Genomic DNA, 24,005 nt, shown 5'->3' with positions numbered 1-24,005 from the left:
GGAAAACTTTACAATCTATATTTTTGGGCTTATTTAGCCATTGGTGGGATGTAATTGTTTCCACCTGGGCAGCAGATGTAAGTATTTTGCAGCCTGGTGGCACAGAGCCTGCTGTATTTAAAGATCTTTGCCTCCCTGCCAAAGATCACTGTAGCTTCAGAAGAGCTGCTGGCACAGTGGCCCCTCTAAAGGCATTGAAGCACTCCTGCATAGGCGCTAAGCCCCCACGTTGAGAGCTTAAAAAAAGTAAATAAATAAATAAATGCTCCTGAGACAATAGGAGCATTCTCCCCATGCATGGGAGCCATTTTTTTTTTTTCTATTTGTGAGAGGCATGCTTGTTATCGTGGGTCAAAATAAGTGTAAAAAGGTTGTCAGAATTTCTGTGCTACATACAAAAGATGGTCTAATGTACTGTGAATGGTGGTCGTTTGCGAGCGGGACATCAGTTAAGGGTTTCCACCAGCAGAGTATGTGGGAGTTACACCAGGGAAACATGGCAGTTTGCTGGACACAAAATGGAGCCGGTCAATTTGGGGTTTGATTCACAGAGTACTTTGCCACATTTGTGGTTATCTTCCTTCCTTTTTTTAATCATATTTAGGATCTTTTATATCTCCCTCTTGCTAATTAAACAAGATACGCCCAAAGTATCCATACTTTCATCACCACTGGAATTATGTGGCATAAGAGGACCAAAGTGTGCAGCACGGGTTATTAAATTATGCAGACTATTCTGTTGGAGTCTTATTTCGATAAAAAACAAACCTCTTAGTGCTAGCTAAGCATCTGAATACAGCAATGCAGTTGCGGCCGGCATTGCGGGCGGGTGGGGGGGGTGGAAATGGGGTTGTCGCGCCCAGAGGGAATCAGGGGGGAGGCGGGAGGGGTTTAAGGCAAAGAAAAGATATCAAATAAAGTAAACTGACCATCCCAGAGACTCCCGACTCCCGCCGTCCTGGTTTTGAATCCTGCAGTCATCGTCATCGTCATCAGGAAGGCTGCAGGCAGCCTCCCTCCCCTCCACCATAGCGTTTTTGATTGGTGAGGCCGCTGCCACACCCGCGTCATTTTCTCTCTGTATGCTGCAGCATACAGAGAGAACAGGGAGAGTGGGTGGTATTACTCGAGGGCAGGGGGGAGTGACTTGCCCACTGTTTTTAATTCTGTGTGTTTGGGCGGTCTCAGGCTTCCCAAACAGACAGTATTAACAACAGTGGGCAAGCCACTCCACCTGCCCTTGAGTAACACAGCCCACTCTCAACCAGGAACTTCTGCTTACTCCAGTATTGGAACTTTCATAGAATCACATACCTGAATCATTTCCCCGTCGTCGAGACGGGAGTCTCCGGTACATAAAAAAGTAATGGTTAGCAGTATAGCTAACTGTAAAACAGGCCTAGGCCCATTTTTCTTTTGCAACCCATAACCTTCGTTATGTAAAAAAGGACCAAACTTTTCTCTTAGCCAATCAGAGGCACTCACCCTCTAGAACCCTCCTGAGAGAACCTTTTGCCCCTCAGATTTTCTACCGGCACGTTGTGCTAGGGAGTCTCCTTTGAGCTTTCAAACTTTGTAGAAGCTTTGTATTCAGGGTATTTCTTCTGGATTAGAGAAATTAGAATCTATTTTCTTATCTACATTTCTGAAAATGGCTGGAAAGGAGAAAAAGGGTCTGTTTAGAGCCTGTGCCTCCTGCTCTAAAAAGAGACTCTACACAGATGACCCACATGAAGACTGTATATATTGGCTTTACCCGCACCACCAAGCAAAGGATTGCAAGGTATGTCGCACTTTCTCTAGTAAGACCCTTAGAGATCATGAAGGACACCTTCTAATTTGGCTTCAGAAGGTTAAGGCCAGAAAGGAGGTGATTTCTAGTGATAGTGACCAGGAATCCTCCACTTTTTCCAGGAGATCTCAAAAAAGATCAAGATCTCCTCAGACTCATTCCTCAGGGGACCGCCCTGAGAAGCCCCTAAAAAAGACCAACCAAGGGTCTTCCGGGCGTAGTCCTTCAAAATCTCCTCAGAAAAAATCAAAGGAGAGTAAAGGACTCACTTTAAAAGAGAAAGAATCCAAAAGAGCCTCTTCTGAGCCTTCAAATACACCACCATCGGCTCCGGCAGCTTTCAAGAAGCCATCCTCTAGTATCCCTGAGGAGAAGGTTAAAAAATCCACATTGTCGACGGGAGCGTCGACGAGACCGTCGACGAAGAAATCATCGACTACGGCGACGACTAAGGTACAGGAGTTACCAGTAGTGGTATTGGAGCCAGCGTCGACGGGAGCGTTGACTACGAGATCGTCGACGGCGGAGGCGTCGACAGCGAAGGTATCGACGACGGGAGCGTCGACGACGACAGTGTCGACGCTGGTGGCATCGTCGACGACGGTGCGGACGAAGACGGCACTGTCGATGACGGGATCGTCGTCGACGGTGATGACAATGAGATCGGGCACGTCGATGCCGATTACTATGTCGTCGGCGAGGAGTGGATCTATGGTGCTGACAACAGCTTCGTCGACGGTGGTATCGACGACGATCTCGTCGACGGGCTCTTCGACGAGACAAACCCCGAAAAAGAGCAGGAAGAAGATCACGCCAGCAGTAACTTCTCCTAGTAAAATTACTCCATTGGTACCGTCACACCTTTTGGAGGAAGAAGAGTCAGAAGATGAGGAGGATGATGGGCCCTTTGGGTATGCCCCAAGCCCATCGGAGCTCCATGTGAAATGTCAAGATGAGGATGATCAGGAAGGGTATGAGGAATAGCACAGTGTCACATACCACCGCTACCAACAAGAGACTCAGGAGCAGATGGTAGCAATGCCATCATGCATGTTGACGGATTTGCAATCCATGTTGGCGGATTATAGACGGAGGTTTCCTATGTCAGGAGTTTCTCACGACATTCCACCTTCCCGTCCTCGTTCAATTCCGGCCACTCCAGTCCGCAGTACAGAAAGCCTGCTGAACACTGCTCCGCTGACACCTCAGAACCGTCAGCAGCAGGATCCTGTGACAACAGATGATGATGATGACCGCGAAGAAGGGGAACTACCAGAACCCCACAGAAAATGGAATGATTATCTGATTCCTTCTCTGCCTTCGCCCACCCAAGTACCGGCAGATTCTCCACCGGTGGATATTGGTGGATTCCACAACTTGATGGAGAGGGCGGCGAAAAGATTCCAACTGCCCATGAAAACAACTCAAGCAGAATGTTTTCTTTATGACTTTAAAGAGCCATATCAAAGATCAGTCAGGTCTATACCAATTATTGACCACATATGGAAGGAAGGATTGCAGGTCATGACAACTCCAGCAACGGTTGCAACGGGACTAGCGAGGCTGGATAAAAAATATAAGGCACCTGCGGACGCTCCAGCGTGTTTACTGGGCCATCCTAAACCGGACTCCATCATCTCGCAAGCAGCGCAGCAGAAGGCAAAAAAACCAGCAACACCTATATCGGCACCTCCAGACAGGGAGGGACGGCGTTTAGATAACGCAGGAAAAAGATTCTCCTCCATGTCAGCGCTACTGGTCAGAGCTGCTAATGCCCTTGCCATCCTGGGCAGATATGACAGACAGCTGTGGTGTAATGTAGCACCCTATATCGACCTCCTCCCGGAAGATTCTAAGCAGGAGGCGAAAAAGGTTTTACAAGAAGGAGAGAGAACATTGGCTGAAGTTAATGATTGCGCTATGGACATAGCTACCACAGCATTTCGTTCCCTGGGAGGAGCAGGTGTTTTGAGGCGCCAAGGTTGGCTGAGAGCCACTTCCTTTAGACCGGAGGTCCAAAATAGGATTCTGGACCCACCCTTTGATGGGGAGGATCTCTTTGGGCGCATGGTGGATGACACCCTTCAAAATATTAAAAAAGACACGGATACAGTGAAATCTTTAGGTGCATTACAGTACCGGAAGGGGCCTTTTCGAGGCGCCCGTGGAAGACGACAACCCTCGTATAGAGGTGGATACCAGCAAGGAATATATACATCCTATCCTTACTCTTCGCAGCCCTATCGGCAGCAATATGGGCAGAAACAATCGGGAGGCTACTCTAAGTCAACTCCCAGAGGACGAGGAGGTAGTTCGGGGAGAGGTAATAATAAAAGACAATGACGACCTACAGATTACGGATCCTTCTCCTCCTATCCTGTCGAATGTTCCCCTGGGTGGAAGAGTGACTCATTATTTACCACAGTGGCGGAAGATAATGGATAAATGGGTTCTCCACGTGATACAATTCGGACATACATTAGAATTCCTCCACTTCCCTCCTCCCACGCCACCGGCATATCAAGAAGCAAAACACCTATCCCAGATGCGTCGGGAGATTTGGGCAATGCTACGAAAGGGAGCAATAGAACCGGTGCCGAACTCCCAGAGAGGAAGAGGATTTTATTCCCGTTTCTTCTTGATCAGGAAAGATGCTCTCAAGTGGCGTCCGATCTTGGACTTAAGGTCCCTAAATGCCTACCTCAAAAAACAGTCATTCAGAATGGTAACCCTGCAGGATATTCTGCTGCTCTTAAACCCAGGGGATCAGATGACCTCCCTCGATTTACAAGATGCAAATTTCCATATCCCCATCCATCAGTCCCACAGAAAGTTCCTTCGTTTTGCAGTGGCAAAAGACCATTACGAATTCAAGGTGCTACCATTCGGCCTAAAGTCTGCACCGAGAATATTTACGAAATGTCTAGCGCCGGTAGCGGCCTATCTAAGAAGACAAAAACACCAGATATTTCCATACCTGGACGACTGGTTGATAAAGGCACCGTCGCAGGAAGCAGCTCACGCTTCCACCGTAGCATGCAGGGAGCTGTTTGCGGATTTGGGCCTAACCTTGAATGTAGAAAAGTCATCTCTACAGCCATGCAGGACGATCAAGTTTCTAGGTGCAATCCTGGATACAACCCAAAACAAGGCATTCCCGTCAGTGGAAAGACAGTTGGGACTTGTAAATCTAGCCAAGGAATTCGGCAAAAGAAAGTCTCTTTCAGTCAGAAGATACAAGTCGCTTCTGGGAACAATGTCCTCATGCATACCACTCATTCCCCTATGTCGCTTACGAATGCGACCGTTACAAGAAGAACTGGATCTTCAGTGGTGCCAAGCAAAGGGATCCTTCGAGGACAAGATAAGAATCATGCGTCCAATGTTGCAGGCAGCAAAGTGGTGCACTCGCAGGAACAATATCTCTGTGGGTCTCTCTTACCTGACCGAACCAGCTCCGTTGGTGGTCACCACGGATGCCTCTCTCAAGGGATGGGGAGCCGTCCTACAGGAGTTACAGGTCAGTGGTCGATTGCGCAGACAAGAACAACACCTTCACATAAACCTATTGGAGTTAAGGACAATAGGATTAGCGTTGTTGGCCTTCCTGCCAAGAATAGAAGGAAGATCAGTGTTAGTACGGACAGACAACACAACTGCAATGCACTATATAAACAAGCAGGGAGGAACAAGATCTCTCTCTCTGTCAAAAGAGGCACAGAAAATATGGAAATGGGCGATAATCACGGAGTGACTCTGAAAGCCATACATCTGCCAGGAGATCAAAACACAACAGCGGACACCCTCAGCAGGCAGAAAACGACCTGTCACAAGTGAGAGCTGGATCAGGACACACTGATGTCCATCTTTGCCAAGTGGGGAATACCAACGGTGGATCTATTTGCCACAGCCCAGAACAAGAAATGCCGATTCTTTGCAAGTTGGCGTCACCAAAGGGGATCATGGGGGAATGCGTTTTCGATGGCATGGTCAGGCGTCTTTGCCTACGCATTTCCACCGATTCCCTTCCTGCCACGAGTACTCACGAAGATGAAAAAAGAACCGTGCAGGATAATACTGATAGCTCCTTGGTGGCCCAGGCAGCATTGGTTCACAGAGCTGCTCCTTTTATCGGAGACCGAGCCAATGCGACTTCGACCAATTCCAACACTGCTGACTATGGAGAAGGGACAAGTACGGCATCCAGACCCGACATCATTGCAATTAGCGGCCTGACTCCTGACTACGGAGAATTTCAGTACTTGAGCATTCCAGCAGAATGCAGAGAAATTCTGGCAAAAGCAAGAGCGGAAAGCACTGATAGAACGTACAGGATGAAATGGAAGAGATTCTGCTTATGGTGTCAGGAGAATGCCTTACATCCTCTGCGGGCAGAGGCGCATCAGATTATCCCATATTTGCTAAAACTAGCGAAATCGGGATTAGCCCATGCATCTATTAAGGTGCATTTGGCGGCAATTTCACGATACAGGAGAAACTCAGCACGTCCTTCTCTGTGGTCGGAGAGAATTGTGAAGCAATTTATGAAGGGATTATTTCGAGTTTACCCACCCATCAGGCCTCCACCATGTATGGCAACTGAACGTTGTCTTGTCACAACTTATGAAACCACCATTTGAGCCAATACACAAAGCCGATCTAAAATTCCTCTCCTGGATGGTGGCTCTTTTAATAGCTCTAACTTCAGCCAGAAGGGTAGGAGAAATACAAGCCCTTACGACACAAGAGCCATTTCTCCAATTCAGGGAAAACAGATTAGTCCTCAGAACGAATCCAAAATTCATTCCGAAAGTACCAACAACTTTCCATTTGAATGAGCCCTTAATCTTGAAAAGATTTTTTCCTTAACTATCGACGGCGGCGGAAAGGACTCTTCACACTCTGGATGTCCAGCGTTGCCTGCAGTTCTATTTGCAAAGGACAAAGCCGTTTAGAAAGTCTACGCAATTGTTTGTGGCATTCAGTGCCCCCAGAAAAGGTTTCCCGTTGTCAAAACGAGGAATCTCAAGATGGATGTCAAGTGCTATCCAGTTCTGTCACCAAGCAGCGGGAAAGCCATTGACTGCACGTGTTCGTGCGCATTCCACAAGAGCGGTATCAACCTCAACTGCTCTATTTTCAGGCGTCTCCATACAGGACATTTGCAGAACAGCCACCTGGAGGAGTACGCATACCTTCACCAGGCATTACTGCCTAGATGCTCATGCAAGGAGCGATGTAGCAGAGGGACAAGCAGTGCTGCGGAACCTTTTCCAATAACGGTGAGCCTCTTTCTCATCCCTCCTTCCTTTTTCCTGGGTAAGGAAAGCACAGTTTATTGTTGATTGATATTGGATATGTCATTGAGAGGAAATATGTCTATGTATATATTGATACGGTTGCTACTATGTGTAAGTATCATGTGTTGCATGTTAATGACAACAAGGTGACAAAGACAAAATGTGCTATAATTTACTGCTCGCTATTCTGATTCAGGTATGTGAATCTATGAAAGCTCCAATACTGGAGTAAGAAAACAAGTTACTTACCTGTAACTGTAGTTCTCCAGTATTGGAAGCTTTCATAGATTCACATACGCCCACCCTCCTCCCCTGAGAGGCTCACCTCGGATTGGGTACGGAAAGTATTTTAGCACAAGTGCCAGAAAACCTGAGGGGCAAGAGGTTCTCTCAGGAAGGTTCTAGAGGGTGAGTGCCTCTGATTGGATAAGAGAAAAGTTTGGTCCTTTTTTATATAGAGAAGGTTATGGGTTGCAAAAGAAAAATGGGCCTAGGCCTGTTTTACAGTTAGCTATACTGCTAACCATTACTTTTTTATGTACCGGAGACTCCCGTCTCGACGACGGGGAAATGATACAGGTATGTGAATCTATGCAAGCTTCCAATACTGGAGAACTACAGTTACAGGTAAGTAACTTGTTTTCATTCTCACCGTGCGAGAAGGCAGAAACAAATGGTAGTTATTACGGTAATAACTACCATTTGTTTCTGCCTTCTCGCACGGCGAGAAAGCAGGGGGGCGGCGCCCAAACGACCCCATAGAGGAGCCGCCACTGGGTCCACATCACATTCCCTTGAGCCCAAAATGTTCCCATCAGATACCCTATATTTCACGATGTTTCTGTGGTCAGCCACAATCTGTGTACCCTGGCTCCTCCATCTTTGAACACCAGTCCATGGATTGTGCCACGCATGCAAATCGGGGCAGTCTTTGAAGTCCAGTGCTGGGAAATATCTTGCTTCCCCAACACGATATCCAAACCCACCAAGTGTCTCTCAGACCTCCTGCCACCCAACTCCTCCAGTCGACCCATGACCATGATCTGAGGCGAACAATCTATCGGCCTACCTAACACATCCGTCAAGACCCCCCGAAGGGGGGACCAGTATTGCTGTATTATGCGGCACAGCCAAATCACATGATAAAATGTGTTATCAGTCTACAGCAAGCGGGTGTTAGCAGTTTATCTGCCTTCCAAAGCTGCACTGGCGTAAAATAGGTTGTATGAAGAACATTTACTTGGTTCAAATGAAGCTGGGAGGAGATGGTCAACTCCAGGGGTGCCGTAAGTGCTTCTCTCTATTCCCCATCCTCCAATGCAACCACCCAGACCTCCCAGCGAGTGCGAAGGACAAGGAATAAGTCAGGGGAGTTGATGACCAGATATTGTTAGATCTGGGAGACCCCCCCTCCCCTATCCCCCCTCCTTTTCCAAAAGTGACAAAAGATCTTTAACCTCCATAGGGCTAAACTCAGGGACCTCCATCAGAACGGGCTGGTGATAAGACATGGCATTGCGAATCCACAGGAAGCGGAAGAACTGGGTGAGGTGTAGGGGGAAGTCAATCTTTTAGTTGGAGAAGGGGCATGTATTAGAACCCCCACACATCACCTAGATGGAAAATGCATGTTCCTAGTTTTAATCACAATTACCATTGTTAGAGGGCAAAAACTGAAATTCTCAGTAGTACTGCGGCTCAGCAGGTTGCTGTAATTTAATGCAGGTGTTCCTGTGCTTCTCAGCAGGGTGTTGTCATTTTAATGCAGGTGTTCCAGTACTTCTCAGCAGGTTGCTATCATTTTAATGCAGGTGTTTCAGCACTTCTCAGCAGGTTGCTGTAATTTTAATGCCGGTGTTCCAGTAAGTCTCAGCAGGTTGCTGCCATTCATTTTAATTCAGGTGTATCAGTATGTCTCAGCAGGTTGCTGTCATTTTAATGCAGGTGTTCCTGTGCTTTTCAGCAGGTTGCTGTAATTGTAATGCAGGTGTTCCTGTGCTTCTCAGCAGGGTGTTGTAATTTTAATGCAGGTGTTCCAGTACTTCTCAGCAGGGTGCTGTCATATTAATGCAGGTGTTCCAGTACTTCTCAGCAGGTTGCTGTCATTTTAATGCAGGTGTTCCAGTACTTCTCAGCAGGTTGCTGTCATTTTAATGCAGGTGTTCCAGTACGTCTCAGCAGGTTGCTGTAATTGTAATGCAGGTGTTCCTGTGCTTCTCAGCAGGGTGTTGTAATTTTAATGCAGGTGTTCCAGTACTTCTCAGCAGGGTGCTGTCATATTAATGCAGGTGTTCCAGTACTTCTCAGCAGGTTGCTGTCATTTTAATGCAGGTGTTCCAGTACTTCTCAGCAGGTTGCTGTCATTTTAATGCAGGTGTTCCAGTACGTCTCAGCAGGTTGCTGTCATTTTAATGCAGGTGTTCCAGTACTTTTCAGCAGGTTGCTGTCATTTTAATGCAGGTGTTCCTGTAAGTCTCAGCAGGTTGCTGCCATTCATTTTAATGCAGGTGTTTCAGTACTTTTCTGCCGGTTGCTGTAATTTTAATGCAGGTGTTCCAGTACTTCTCAGCAGATTGCTGTCATTTTAATACAGGTTTAAATAGGAGTGCCAGCACTTCTGAGCAGGTTGCTGTAATTTTAATGCAGGTGTACCAGTACCTCCCGGCAGATGCTTTAATTTTAATGCAGGTGTTCCAGTACTTCTCAGCAGGTTGCTGTAATTTTACTACAGGTGTCCCAGTACGTCTCGGCAGATGCTTTAATTTTAATGCAGGTGTTCCAGTACTTCTGAGCAGGTTGCTGTAATTTTACTACAGGTGTCCCAGTTCTTCGCAGCAGATGCTTTAATTTTACTACAGGTGTCCCAGTACTTCTCGGCAGATGCGTTAATTTTAATGCATCTGTTCCAGTACTTCTCAGCAGGTTACTGCCACAGGTGTTCCAGTACCCCTCAGCAGGTGGCTTCCATTTTAACACAAGTATTCCAGTTGGGAGACATCCTTTACATAGCAAGCGATAAATTGCATGCCATTACAACGCGGTCGTTACACGACCACGTTGTTACATCACAAACCATTACAACGCAAGTCGTTACAACGACTTGCTGTAGGTGGCAAAAGGTGTTGGATTTAAAATCCAACACCTTCCCTACTGTTGCACAGAGTGGAGTTGGAATAGTAAATTATATTATTCCAACATCCAGTGCCCCCTATAGTAAGTCGTTGTAACGACTTGCGTTGTAAACGGTATGCGATGTAACATTGCATATTTATTCCAGTTACCAGCAATTCTCTGTCATTTTATTGTTAGTGCTCCAGCAGCTTTGCGCTCCTTTCTGTGAGCAGTACTGCCTCTCAGCCAAGCTGCTTACTTGTGCTATGTATGGTAGGACATACACAGAATTCAACTCTGCTGTTCAGCGTGAACTGTAAGTGAATTCTACTCTTCGTAGCAGTGCACCAGCATGTAGCGATACAAAAGGGGATGATGGACGGAGCGTTTGAGCAAATCAAACACTCACCCCCAGTCAACTGATCTGGGTTTAATCCATCACCATTCTTTAGCCCACTCAGCCACCCCATTTCAGACATGGCTATATGCAAATCAGTCTGACCCTGTGCCTTATGGGAACAGTCCAGCCCGAACTGCCAAGCCATGTCTTCCATGGACCGGAAACAAGCATCCTGGGACCGGTTTCGGATTCATAATCATCATCAACCAGCATGTAAGAGGCCTCGTGCTCTAGGGCGTGTGGGGTACTGTCAGCACGTTTGTCTTGAGAGCTACTGGAACTCTGAAGGAACAGTAACAACACTTGACGGCAAGCCAAGTGTTTATACAGAGTTAGTTCGCTTTATGGCCTGCTGTTGCACGTTCGTCCCAGCAGGGCCACCGTACTTTAATGTGAGCATCACCATCACTTCTCTGCAGTGTTGCTTTACTTTTCAGAAATTGTTCAGTGCCAAAGAGGGGTGTTTTATGATCACAATCGCACACTGCATCAGCTCTGCGAGTACTTTTTGCTTTTCTTTAGGACACTATCTCTGTTTTTCAGTCACACTGAATGCTGTAGTGTGTGTGGACAGTACAGGAAGTACTGGGAAGGAAAATACTATCCTTTTATTTGGACAGCAGCCATGCTCCTCACCAGTGGTGGTGTGCTAATAATGAGACAGAGGTACAAAAGGGGGTGGTGATGGACGGAGCATCTGAATCAATCAAACACTCACACCCAGTCAAAAGATCTGGGTTTAATCCATCACCGTTCTTTAGCCCACTCTGCCACCCCAGTTCAGACATGGCTATATGCAAATCAGTCTGACCCTGTGCCTCATGGGAACAGTCCAGCCCGAACTGCCAAGCCATGTCTTCCCTGGACCGGAAACAAGCTTCCGAGGACTGGTTTCTGGCATTCCAGCCGTCTTCAGCCCGGCTTGCTTGAATCCAGTGGCAAAGTGAGCAAGGGACTCACGTCTGAGCATATCCTGCCACACTTATGGCGGCCAAAAGCGGTACAAAAGGGGGTGGTGATGGACGGAGCATCTGAATCGATCAAAACACTTACACCCAGTCAAAAGATCTGGGTTTAATCCATCACCGTTCTTTAGCCCACTCTGCCACCCCAGTTCAGACATGGCTATGTGCAAATCAGTCTGACCCTGTGCCTCATGGGAACAGTCCAACCCGAACCACCCCCTTTTGTACCGCTTTTGGCCGTCATAAGTGTGGTAGGGTATGCTCAGACGTGAGTCCCTTGCTCACTTTGCCACTGGATTCAAGCAGGCCGGGCTGAAGACGGCTGTAATGCCAGAAACCGTTCCTCGGAAGCTTGTTTCTGGTCCAGGGAAGGCATGGCTTGGCAGTTCGGCAGTATCATATTTCTCACATTCTAGTTCTTTCCTCCTGGTTTAAATCCCAGTCCTGACTTCCAAGACGACACTGAAAGCAAAATGGACTCCTAATCTAATCAAAATTGATTTCACAGAAGTTTCTTTGTTTGAGGCCAAGCTTTTTTTATACCAACTGCCAAAGAGACCGACAAATTTGATACTTCGGTGCATCCTTCATTTTCGAGTACGCTGGAATCAAGCAAGCTTTGATATTGTATGAATCAATGGTGTTTATAATTTAAAATTAACTTCAGCTATTAATTCTCCATTTTTGACTGATAGTGTTGAAGCTGTTCTTAAATGGGTGCGTAGTGTGGCTTTGCAAGTACCTTTTGCACACTTTGTGGCAGGCGGGTTCCTAAGCACCAATGAAACGCCTGGACGCCCCCAGCTTAAAGTGACCAATGTAACTTCCTTTTCATTATTTGGTTTCAGTGCCATCACCAGTCAGCAACTTCAATGTAATTAACAGGAACGGGACCTCCCTGGCCCTGCAGTGGACGGTGCCCACGGACCCCAACCAGACCAACTACACTTATATGGTGGTGGTGGTGGGAACCATGGAAAATGTAACCTTTGCTTCAAATGTTGGTGGTGGAGCTCAGCAGACCGGGGTCATATCTGGCCTTAATCCAGGGGTCCCGTATAACCTCAGCATTACCAGCAACACAGCTAATGGCGTCATGAGCACCGCAGTGACCATCAAGGACGCAACGACAAGTAAGTGCCAGGTTTTAGATATCGTTTGGGCAAAGACCTGATGGTCTTTATTGAAGTGTGTCCGCACCTCCCACTGACTGTTTTACTGATTTGTGGGTAATGGTGCAGCACCAGTATAGAAGAGCACATTTTTTATTTTTAAATAAAGTATTCGTATTGGATTTCAGAGATATAAAACATACCTGCAAATAGAGGAAGCATAACAAAGTAAAGGCAAACAGCGACGATCCCCAATCAGAGAGCAATAGAAGGGTCCACATCAAATTCCCTTGAGCCCGAAATGTTCCCATTATATACACTATATTTTATGATGTTTCTGCGGTCAGCCACGATCTGTGTACACTGGCGCCTCCATCTTTGAACACCAGTCCATGGAGTATGCCACGCATGCAAATCGGGGCAGTCTTTGAAGTCCAGTGCTGGGCAATATCTTGCTTCCCCAACAGGATATCCAACCCCACCAAGTGTCTCTCAGACCTCCTGCCGCCCAACTCCTCCAGTAGACTCATGACCACGATCTGAGGCGAGCAATCTATCAGCCTACCCAACACATCCGTCAAGATTCCCCGAAGGGGGGACCAGTATTGCTGTATTATGCGGCACAGCCAAATCACATGATAAAAATGTGTGTTATCAGTGTACTATTTAAGAGGAACAAGGGAACCCAAGGCGCAATAAGCTAAGGACCATGGGTAGGTACTATATTGTAAAGAACAGGGGTCCTTAGAGCAACAGAACAATGAAGGGAAAAATAAATATAAACCAAATGGAAATATATTTAGGGGAATTGTCCAGCCGGACGATTTATTTCCCTGATACAAAAGTAATACTAAAACCAATAGAACACTGGGTGTGATAGAAGCGGGACACCGTCCGGTGTCCGACTAACACACTGAAAAGACATACAACATACACAATAACAGGCAATAGCAAGACATCTGATCAAAGTAAGACATAAACCAGACAATCTAAAGTATACACATATGCAAGAAAAATTATATACACATTTGATGCATTTAGTGTAATGTGTCAGTGTACGGCAAGCAAGTGTGAGCAGTTTATCTGCCTCCCAAAGAGGCTCTGGCGTAAAATAGGTTGTATGAAGAACATTTACTTGGTTCAAATGAAGCTGGGAGGAGACGGCCAACTCCAGGGGTGCCGTAAGTGCTTCTCTCTATTCCCCATCCTCCAATGCAACCACCCAGGCCTCCCAGCGAGTGCGAAGGACAAGGAATAAGTCAGGGGAGTTGATGACCAGGGATTTGTAGATCTGGGAGACCCCCCTCCCGACCCCCCTACTTTTCAAAAAGTGACAAAAGAACCTTAACCTCCATAGGGCTAAACTCAGGGACCTCCATCAGAACGGGCTGGTGATAAGACAAGGCATGGCGAATCCACAGGAAGCGGACGAACTGAGTGAGGTGTAGGGGGAAGTCGATCTTTTAGTTGGAGAAGGGGCATATATTAGAACCCCCACACATCACCTAGATGGAAAAGGCGTGTCCCTAATTTTAATCACAATTACCATTCTTAGATGGCGAAAAACTGAATTTCTCAGCAGGTTGCTGTAATTTTAATGCAGGTGTTCCTGTGCTTCTCGATTTTGGAAAGGGGGGTGGTGATGGACAGAGTTTCTGAATGATGCAGAATACTCTTACCAAGTCAAGAGATCATGGTTTTAATCCATCACCGTTTTTTAGCTCAATGCACCATCCCAGCTCAGAACCTGGCTATATGCAAATTAGTCTGTTCCTGTCCCAGTGCATGATGGGAACAGGGCAAACCAAACTACCAAGCCAATTCTTATACTGGGAAGGAAACAAGCTTCCGGGGACCGGTTTCTGGCATCACAGCCTTCTTCGGCCCGGCTTGCTTGAATCCTGATGGTGCAACGAGCAAGGGACTCACGTCTGAGCATACCCTCCCACACATAGTGTGGATAAAACCGATTTTAGAAAGGGGGGTGGTGATGGACAGAGTTTCTGAATGATGCAGAATACTCTTACCAAGTCAAGAGATCATGGTTTTAATCCATCACCGTTTTTTAGCTCAATGCACCATCCCAGCTCAGAACCTGGCTATATGCAAATTAGTCTGTTCCTGTCCCAGTGCATGATGGGAACAGGGCAAACCAAACTACCAAGCCAATTCTTATACTGGGAAGGAAACAAGCTTCCAGGGACCGGTTTCTGGCATCACAGCCTTCTTCGGCCCGGCTTGCTTGAATCCTGATGGTGCAATGAGCAAGGGACTCACGTCTGAGCATACCCTCCCACACATAGTGTGGATAAAACCGATTTTGGAAAGGGGGGTGGTGATGGACAGAGTTTCTGAATGATGCAGAATACTCTTACCAAGTCAAGAGATCATGGTTTTAATCCATCACCGTTTTTTAGCTCAATGCACCATCCCAGCTCAGAACCTGGCTATATGCAAATTAGTCTGTTCCTGTCCCAGTGCATGATGGGAACAGGGCAAACCAAACTACCAAGCCAATTCTTATACTGGGAAGGAAACAAGCTTCCGGGGACCGGTTTCTGGCATCACAGCCTTCTTCGGCCCGGCTTGCTTGAATCCTGATGGTGCAATGAGCAAGGGACTCACGTCTGAGCATACCCTCACACACATAGTGTGGATAAAAGCGATTTTGGAAAGGGGGGTGGTGATGGACAGAGTTTCTGAATGATGCAGAATACTCTTACCAAGTCAAGAGATCATGGTTTTAATCCATCACCGTTTTTTAGCTCAAGGCACCATCCCAGCTCAGAACCTGGCTATATGCAAATTAGTCTGTTCCTGTCCCAGTGCATGATGGGAACAGGGCAAACCAAACTACCAAGCCAATTCTTATACTGGGAAGGAAACAAGCTTCCGGGGACCGGTTTCTGGCATCACAGCCTTCTTCGGCCCGGCTTGCTTGAATCCTGATGGTGCAATGAGCAAGGGACTCACGTCTGAGCATACCCTCCCACACATAGTGTGGATAAAACCGATTTTGGAAAGGGGGGTGGTGATGGACAGAGTTTCTGAATGATGCAGAATACTCTTACCAAGTCAAGAGATCATGGTTTTAATCCGTCACCGTTTTTTAGCTCAATGCACCATCCCAGCTCAGAACCTGGCTATATGCTAATTAGTCTGTTCCTGTCCCAGTGCATGATGGGAACAGGGCAAACCAAACTACCAAGCCAATTCTTATACTGGGAAGGAAACAAGCTTCCGGGGACCGGTTTCTGGCATCACAGCCTTCTTCGGCCCGGCTTGCTTGAATCCTGATGGTGCAATGAGCAAGGGACTCACGTCTGAGCATACCCTCCCACACATAGTGTGGATAAAACCGATTTTGGAAAGGGGGGTGGTGATGGACAGAGTTTCTGAATGATGCAGAATACTCTTACCAAGTCAAGAGATCATGGTTTTAATCCATCACCGTTTTTTAGCTCAATGCACCATCCCAGCTCAGAACCGTGCTTCTCAGCAGGTTGTTGTATTTTAATGCAAGTGTTTCAGCACTTCTTAGCAGGTTGCTGTAATTTTAATGCAGGTGTTCCAGTAAGTCTCAGCAGGTTGCTGCCATTCATTTTAATGCAGGTGTTCCAGTACTTCTCAGCAGGGTGCTGTCATATTAATGCAGGTGTTCCAGTACTTCTCAGAAGATTGCTGTCATTTTAATGCAGGTGTTCCAGTACTTCTCAGCAGGTTGCTGTCATTTTAATGCAGGTGTTCCAGTACTTCTCAGCAGGTTGCTGTCATTTTAATGCAGGTGTTCCCGTACTTCTCAGCAGGTTGCTGTCATTTTAGTGCAGGTGTTCCAGTACTTCTCAGCAGCTTGCTGTCATTTTAATACAGGTTTAAACAGGAGTGCCCGCACTGTGGTAAATAAATAAATAATACCTCTATTTTTGATAACAACAACAGATAGCTCAATAAATAAGAGTCAAGATTCGAGGTAGTAGGAGTTTGCAGGTTTAATACAGCATAAAGGACAGGAACAGGACAACCTGCATGGGCAAGATCTGGAATGGCTAGCAGCTTTTAATAACCGTGCACAAGCATATATACTAAAACAATTGCATTACAGTACGTACAGTAGGTGTGACAGTGGGTGGGGTTAGCAACAGTCGCGAAAGATAAGGGTGAAAGTGGGTGTAACAGGAGGCGTATACATAGACATGTGATGTAAACGTAACAGAATATGTCATAAATGGGGCGGAAACATGGAGGGGGCTACCTAAGGAGCCGGGACCTCTAACCTAGTGGTGCGCGCAAACTGGCGATGACGTATTACTAAGGAGAAGCTGGGGGCTATGACTTCTGCGCTAGAAGCAGAGACTGAAGTCTGGAGAGTCAGAGCGACATGTACCTAAACATTATCTAGTATCTGATGTTTAGAGAACATGTTGATAGAATCCAAAAGTTATCGGGGTAAAGGCTAACAGATTCTAAGACTGGTGCATGCATTATTCTACATGTAGTGCGTGTTGAGGAATATTAAATGAATATTAAATTGACGTAAAGACTAGACCATGACGGAAACTATTGATGCGATTCAGTAGCGTAGGAATGCAGAGAAGGAGGGCTGGACTGATAACTAGAATCATAACATACTCTTGGCAGACTGGCAGGCAGAGCCAGGCCGAGCCGGGTACTAGTCAGGAAGTAAGTGAAGGGTCAGGGATACAGGTGGGGGCTGTATCGCTCCTCAGCGAGGGTTCAGGAGACAAGAGCTGAATCTGAGTCCGGGCCCTTTTGAGGCCTAGAAACGGGGACTTTTCAATGAAATAACATACACACTGTGAAACGTGGCAACGTAGCTTTACATAGGCTCAATACTCGTAGTTTTCACGAGAACTGGAAACTGGCATACTAGAGATGGACACAACTGTAATTGCGTCTTTAATCGGTCACGGGGAATACATATGCATATTAATCATGCACACATAACATAGGATGGGGAACACGTAGGGACACAGAACATGGCAAAATTTACTTTTCCACATTCCCTCCTTGTCACTACGTTTCCATCAGGAAACATCAATATTCATGATACCATCTATCATTTCATACAGTATCATTTGCTCGTCTCGAATTGTCATTGGAACGGGATTTAGGACGGGACTTGGGACTAGGAATGCAAGAGGTAGCACAAATGCCGCAAATCGCAGGGCCACATTGTATACAGAGGCAGCAACTGAATATGATCGCTACTGCAATACCTAGAAATGACAATACTTTCCATCCCCAGGCAGAAATTATACTCCAGAACCAACCGGACCATGTCCAGGTGCCTGGATTTTGGTGTAACTGATGGGCAATTTTATGAAGTCTGGTTATAGCTGAATAAACAGACGGCGCGTTATTAGGAATGAAAATGCAGCAACTAGATCCGATGACTCTACATGCCCCTCCTCTATCGGCCAGTATGACGTCAAGAACGAGACGATTCTGGAGCACGACAAATCTCATAGCAGATTGCTCTTCGGTTAAGTTACCTAGAGCAGAGGCAGTCTCATTCACTACTGCTTCGAGGGTTCTAGTCAATCTACGTATTAACTTACTATTCTGGACAGGTCCTATAAAGAAAAAGAAACCTCTATTGAAATCTGTATACTGTTCTAGAGCAGTTTCAGTATAATCGACAATTGGGGACTCGATCTCCCTTCTATGTCTAATGTGTACTAGATGTGTATTTCTATGATAATCAGATGGTGCTAGAAAAACAGGCGGCAGTAGGAAGGCAATGTAACAGGTTCCCTCCCAATCGAGGGGCAGACGAACATATGCGGTCTGACCACAAACAAAATAAGAATGACGTGAAGCTTTGAAAATAGATTTCCCACTGTCACTATACTTGACAATAGTAGTACAATCACTATGTCCTACATGTACGGAACCATTATTTCTGACACATAATTCGCCTTTGACTGGTAGTACTGAAATAGCAGGTAAGTCTGGAATAGGATCAGACTGAACATTCAGGACCATGAAGTTCGAAGAATAATTACCCAGATTATAAACTTCATTTTCTAGATCTAACCCGGTTCTGTGGGGAAGACCTTGCTTGTCTGGGAAACATGTGCTGTTCAGAAAGGACATATCAGTTGAGGATGATGTTAACGTGGACCAGGCTCCACATGAACCGTTATGTGAAAATGGATAAGGAAACAGTGGCAGAACTCCCTTCGGTGTCTGGAAAGGGGGGAGTCGACCACACACCCAACAATTAGTGGCATTGCTGGTCTGGTGTGAATAATGTAGCATGCGGATAAATGAATTATTGCGCATAGCAAGACGATAAGATAGTTCATGAGGAGGCAGATCACTAAACGTGTGCTCTACTGTAGCATTTGAAGACTTATTTACATGAGAAATTGGAAAACATAAATGAAATGCATAACTCGTGCAGGTAACCATCAGGCTGAGAAACAGTATAAAGCTTAGAAAAACGATACATCGGATTGAGTTTTGACTAACTCTCTCACTATGGGGGTCTATTTCATACATGTCAGATACCTGTCTAACCGTTTCACCTAGAGGAGGACTTAGACAATTAAACTGGCTGACTTATTTTACTAGACCGGAGCTTCTTTTTATACTCCTGCTGCGGAGTTTCCTCTAACAGGGGAGGCTTGGAATCAATGTCATTTGCGGGACAGTCCTTAAGAATAGTATCTCGGCAGTCCTTAAAATCTGGACAATCCTTGGAAAAGTTCTTGGAAACAGTTTGTAGTCGGGATCCGTGAAATTTCTTGACGTGGGACAGATGGACCCACCCCTTTCTGCCTTCCAACTTGACGGCAGTACGGGTGGTCAAGAGGACCAACTTAGGCTCCTTCCAGCGAGGCTCCAGCGGACTTGAACGATCAAAATTGCGGACGAGAACCAAGCTTCCAGGAACGATTTCATGCGGTTTCACCTCGGTATTGTCTGGAAATGCGGCGGCAACCTGTGAACGACAAGAGTGTAGGGCAGACATCAAGGAAGCTAGGTAATCTGTCAGCATATTACTGGAAACATCTGTAATACTTCGGGGTCTAGGTGTACCCCACATATTTGGGGGGCGGCCGAATAAGACCTCATACGGGGACAGACCTGATCTGGAATGTGCGACCATGCGCATATAAAATAAGGCGACTGGCAGAGCAACTAACCAGTCTACACCTTTCTCTTGACAGATTTTGGCAATGCGGATTTTCAAGGTTTGATTATGTCTCTCTACGAGACCGGCTGCTTCTGGATGGCGTACACAATGGAACTTCCACTGGTACCCTAACAACAGGGAAACGTGCTTCATCAGTTCAGATGAGAATGGCTGGCCGTTATCAGAATACACGACCCTAGGGAGTCCATAACGGGGGAAGAACTCACGAACCAACTGCTTGGCAGTGGTCGCGGCTGTGTAATCTGGGACTGGATATGCTTCTGTCCACCTGGACAAAGCGCATACAACTACAAGGACATACTTAAAACCTCGACATCGCTCCATCTGAATATAATCCATCTGGAGGACTTCAAAAGGGTGGTCAGGGGGCTGGAATCCACCTTGTTCCACCGGGACACTTTTACCTGGATTGAACTGGCAACATATCATACAGGTACGGACTTTCTGCTTAGCTGCAGCTCGTAAATGCTTGTTAAACCAAATGTCCTGGATACCGTCTAACATGGCTTTTTCTCCTAAGTGTGCTGGACTATGTGCGGTATTGATAATGACTTGAACCATTGAGTCGGGGAGAAACCATGTGGCTCTACCCTTCGTCAACCATCCCTGATCTGTCTGGACCCCTCCTTGTTCGGACCATTTCCTGATTTCATCGGGGGTAGCATGTAACTGAATATCTATGACTTCTTGAGTAGGGTCCTTAACTGTCATACAAGTAGTCTGTTCTAGAGTGGATGTCGGTGTCTTGTTAACTGGTATGTCTGGTGTCTGTGCTGTAAGCTTGGCTGTTCGATCTGCTAGATCATTACCTTGCGAAATAATGTCGGTAATTTTCGTATGTGCTTTGCATTTCATGATAGCAATAGATGTCGGTAAATGTATGGCATCTAACAGAGCTTGAATAAGGAGACCATGCTGAATCTTGGTTCCATGAGAAGTCATGAAGCCTCTCTCCTGCCAGAGCACTCCGAAGTCGTGTACAACTCCAAATGCGTAATGTGAATCTGTGTAAATATTAACTTTCAGGTTCTTGGCATGTATGCAGGCTTGGGTCAGAGCAACTAGCTCTGCTGCTTGAGCGGACAGAGTGTCAATACGGTGTGTTTCAATAACTTCAGTGTCAGTAGGCACTGCATACGCGGCTACTAGTTCTCCTGTACTTGTTCTCATACATGAACCATCCACATAAAGTGTCAGGTCAGGATCTGGTAATGGAATGTCTGTCAGATCTTGTCTTGGCTTAGTCATGGTGTTAACTACTTCCACACAGTCATGTGTGGCAGGGTTTGAATTAACTGATGGTAACAGTGTAGCAGGATTTAGAACGTTGCAGCGTCTGATTTCTATGTGTGGCTGGAATAGTGTCAGTTCATAACCTGTCAAACGTGCAATTGTCAAGTGTTGAGTCTGTGTTCGGTTTAAAAGAACTTCCACAGAGTGTGGAACTTGTACTGTCAAGGGATGCCCTAATACTATGGAATCACTTTGTCTGATAGCTAGTGCTGTGGCTGCAACTGACTTGAGGCACGCAGGCAGAGCCTGGGCTACTGGATCTAATGTGCTCGAAAAATAAGCACAGGGCTTGTATTGTCCTGCTTGATCTTGTGTGAGAACAGATAATGCTGTACCATCACGTTCTGTGACAAAAAGTGTAAAAGGCTTACTGTAGTTCGGTGTTGCTAGAACAGGAGCTTGGCATAAAGCTTTCTTTAACTCATTGAAACTAAGTGTATGTTCAGATGTCCAAGGGAGAACAGTCGATACGGCTGCCTCCTGTGTCGTTAACTGTATCAGTGGCTTGGCTAGATATGCATACTGAGGAATCCATTGTCTGCAATAGGAAGTAAGGCCGATAAAAGCACGTACCTCCTTCTGTGTCTTGGGCTGAGGAAGACTCGCTATTAACTGGATGCGATCGGGTGTCAACTGCCTACCCCACTTGGACAGTAAGTGGCCTAAGTAGATCACTTGCTGGACACAGAATTGAAGCTTTGAAGGGGACACCTTGTGCCCCATCTCGGCTAAGAAATACAGAACTGTAAGTGATGCTCGCTCGCAAGCGCGTTCAGAACGGGCTGTGATCAGTAGATCATCGACATACTGGAGCAGGGCAGTGTCAGTTGGCATGTGAATGTTGTCTAGTTGTCTCTTGAGTGCTTGACTGTAGATACTAGGACTTTCTGTGAAACCTTGAGGAGCTCGGGTGAATTTATAGCTCCTTCCATTTAAACAAAAACCGAAAAGGTACTGGCTATCTGGATGAATGGGGACACTGAAGAATGCGTTCTTGAGGTCGATTACGGTAAAGAATATTGCCTCAGAATCAATGGCTGTCAACAGGGATGAGATGTCTGGAACAACTGGATACTGGGGAATAATACATTTATTGAGTTCTCGAAGGTCAATCACTAATCGATATACTGGGGGTGCATTTGGATCAGTACGTTTCATGACTGGAATGATCGGAGAATTACATACATTGGAGTCAGTTTCTACAACTACTCCTTGAGCCATAAGCTCGTCAATAATTTTGGATAAGGCTGCTACAGCCTCAGGTGGCAATCTGTACTGTCTGATTCGTTGCAGGACTATACCTTGCTTGAGAGTCACACGATGGGGTGTGATTTGCATGAAGCCAACATCAGTTGGACCTTGCGCCCATAGATGCTGCGGGACATTAGACAATCTCGGATCAAAATCTCGTAATACATAGTGACCCTTGAAGTCACGTAAAAACAAACGTATTCCCTCTGGGGAACAGCAAATAACTGCACCTAATTCTTTCAGTGTCTTAATGCCTAACAAATTTTCTGGACATGACTTCGTAAGTAACAGGTCAGTAGTTCGGGACAATGGACCTACTTCTAGAGTAACTGGCTTTGAAATCTCGTTTACAATAGGCTTTCCTGAAAATCCAAGGGAAACATTTCTAGAGCCTGAGAGCGGAGCCCCTGGAACCTCGTCGTGACTTATGATAGTCCTACTTGCCCCTGTATCAATCAGAAACTTTCTGTCTTTCCCTAGTACTTGACTATGAACATAGGGACCTTCTTGATCTACAGGAATCTCGATGAGAGGCAAGCCTACCTCCCTCTCTAGGCTGTTTCATGAGTACGCTTGATACTCTGGATACTCTGTCTGAGCATACTGGTACATCTGCTGTGTAACATGCTGTGTTGCAGCAATAGGCTGCGATGCTGGAACTGTCTGTTGTGCATTCTGTGGCTGAGAAGTCTGTGAAACTTGTTCTTGTCTAGGCGGACGTGGTCTTTCTTTAGTTTTACCGGTGGCTATATTGTGTTTCAGAACTGCACACTCGTTTATAAAATGACCTGGCTGTTTACAATAATTACATGTCCCTTTAACGGGAACTGCAGGATGACTGGCTTGATGCGGACCCCTCTTCTGACTGTCTTGTGGAACAGATTGTGCAACTAGTACTTTCATTTTCGTATCTTTCATACGTCTTTTCTCGTGTTCTTGCTCTTCTCTGATTCTATTCTGGTGATATTGGAGCATCTGTAACATCTGGGACGGGGTACTAGCTTGCCATGTACTTTCGACTTACAAAACTCGATTCTTAACTTGTGGACTTGAATTCTCGACTAATTTAGTAACAAAAAGATGAGGGTATGACTCGCTACTCGTCTTCAAACCACTGTTTATGATAAAGCATTTCTCTACTCTGGAATAAAAATCACTAGTGTCTTCGTCTTGTTTCTGTTTACAGGCTGAGATTGCATCCCAGTCTTCCTTTTTAGTGGCTAATAATCTAGGCAAAACTTGTATCAACAGTTCAGGTAATTCTTTACATTTGTCACCAAGACCGGTACCTGGTACTCGTATCTTATCTTCAGCTTCTAGAGCTGCCCAATCGATCTTTTTCTCTCCCACCTCCCACTCTTTTTCCTTGAGTTTTTCGTATACCCCTGCGGGCAACAGGACTTTCAACATTTTAATAATATCTGGATACGTGTATTCTCCCATACGGAGCATGTCTTTTAATTCTCGGTGGAACCCTGCTGGATCTTTATCGTGACAGGGAATTAATTTCTTCATCTCTAAGAGTTCCATCTTGGTAACTGGGGTGTAAACAAATACTCGTTGCATTTCACCACCCGCTGTCCTAACTGGGTGCACTT

At 46.0% G+C, this 24,005-nt stretch overlaps 1 protein-coding gene across 1 annotated transcript in view; it reads left to right on the top strand.

Moving 5' to 3' along the window:
• PTPRH (protein tyrosine phosphatase receptor type H) overlaps window positions 1-24,005 on the top strand; it is a 779,225-nt gene that overhangs the window by 420,271 nt on the left and 334,949 nt on the right. Inside the window, exon 10 of the mRNA XM_078655031.1 lies at window positions 12,417-12,701. Within this exon, the coding sequence (XP_078511157.1) occupies window positions 12,417-12,701 (285 nt within the window). The remainder of the gene's footprint in view (window positions 1-12,416; window positions 12,702-24,005) is intronic.

Source organism: Lissotriton helveticus, chromosome 7 (genome assembly GCF_964261635.1).
Source record: "Lissotriton helveticus chromosome 7, aLisHel1.1, whole genome shotgun sequence".
NCBI lineage: Eukaryota > Metazoa > Chordata > Amphibia > Caudata > Salamandridae > Lissotriton > Lissotriton helveticus.
Note: the sequence above shows the minus strand (reverse complement) of the source record. Positions and strands in the feature narration are given on the sequence as shown.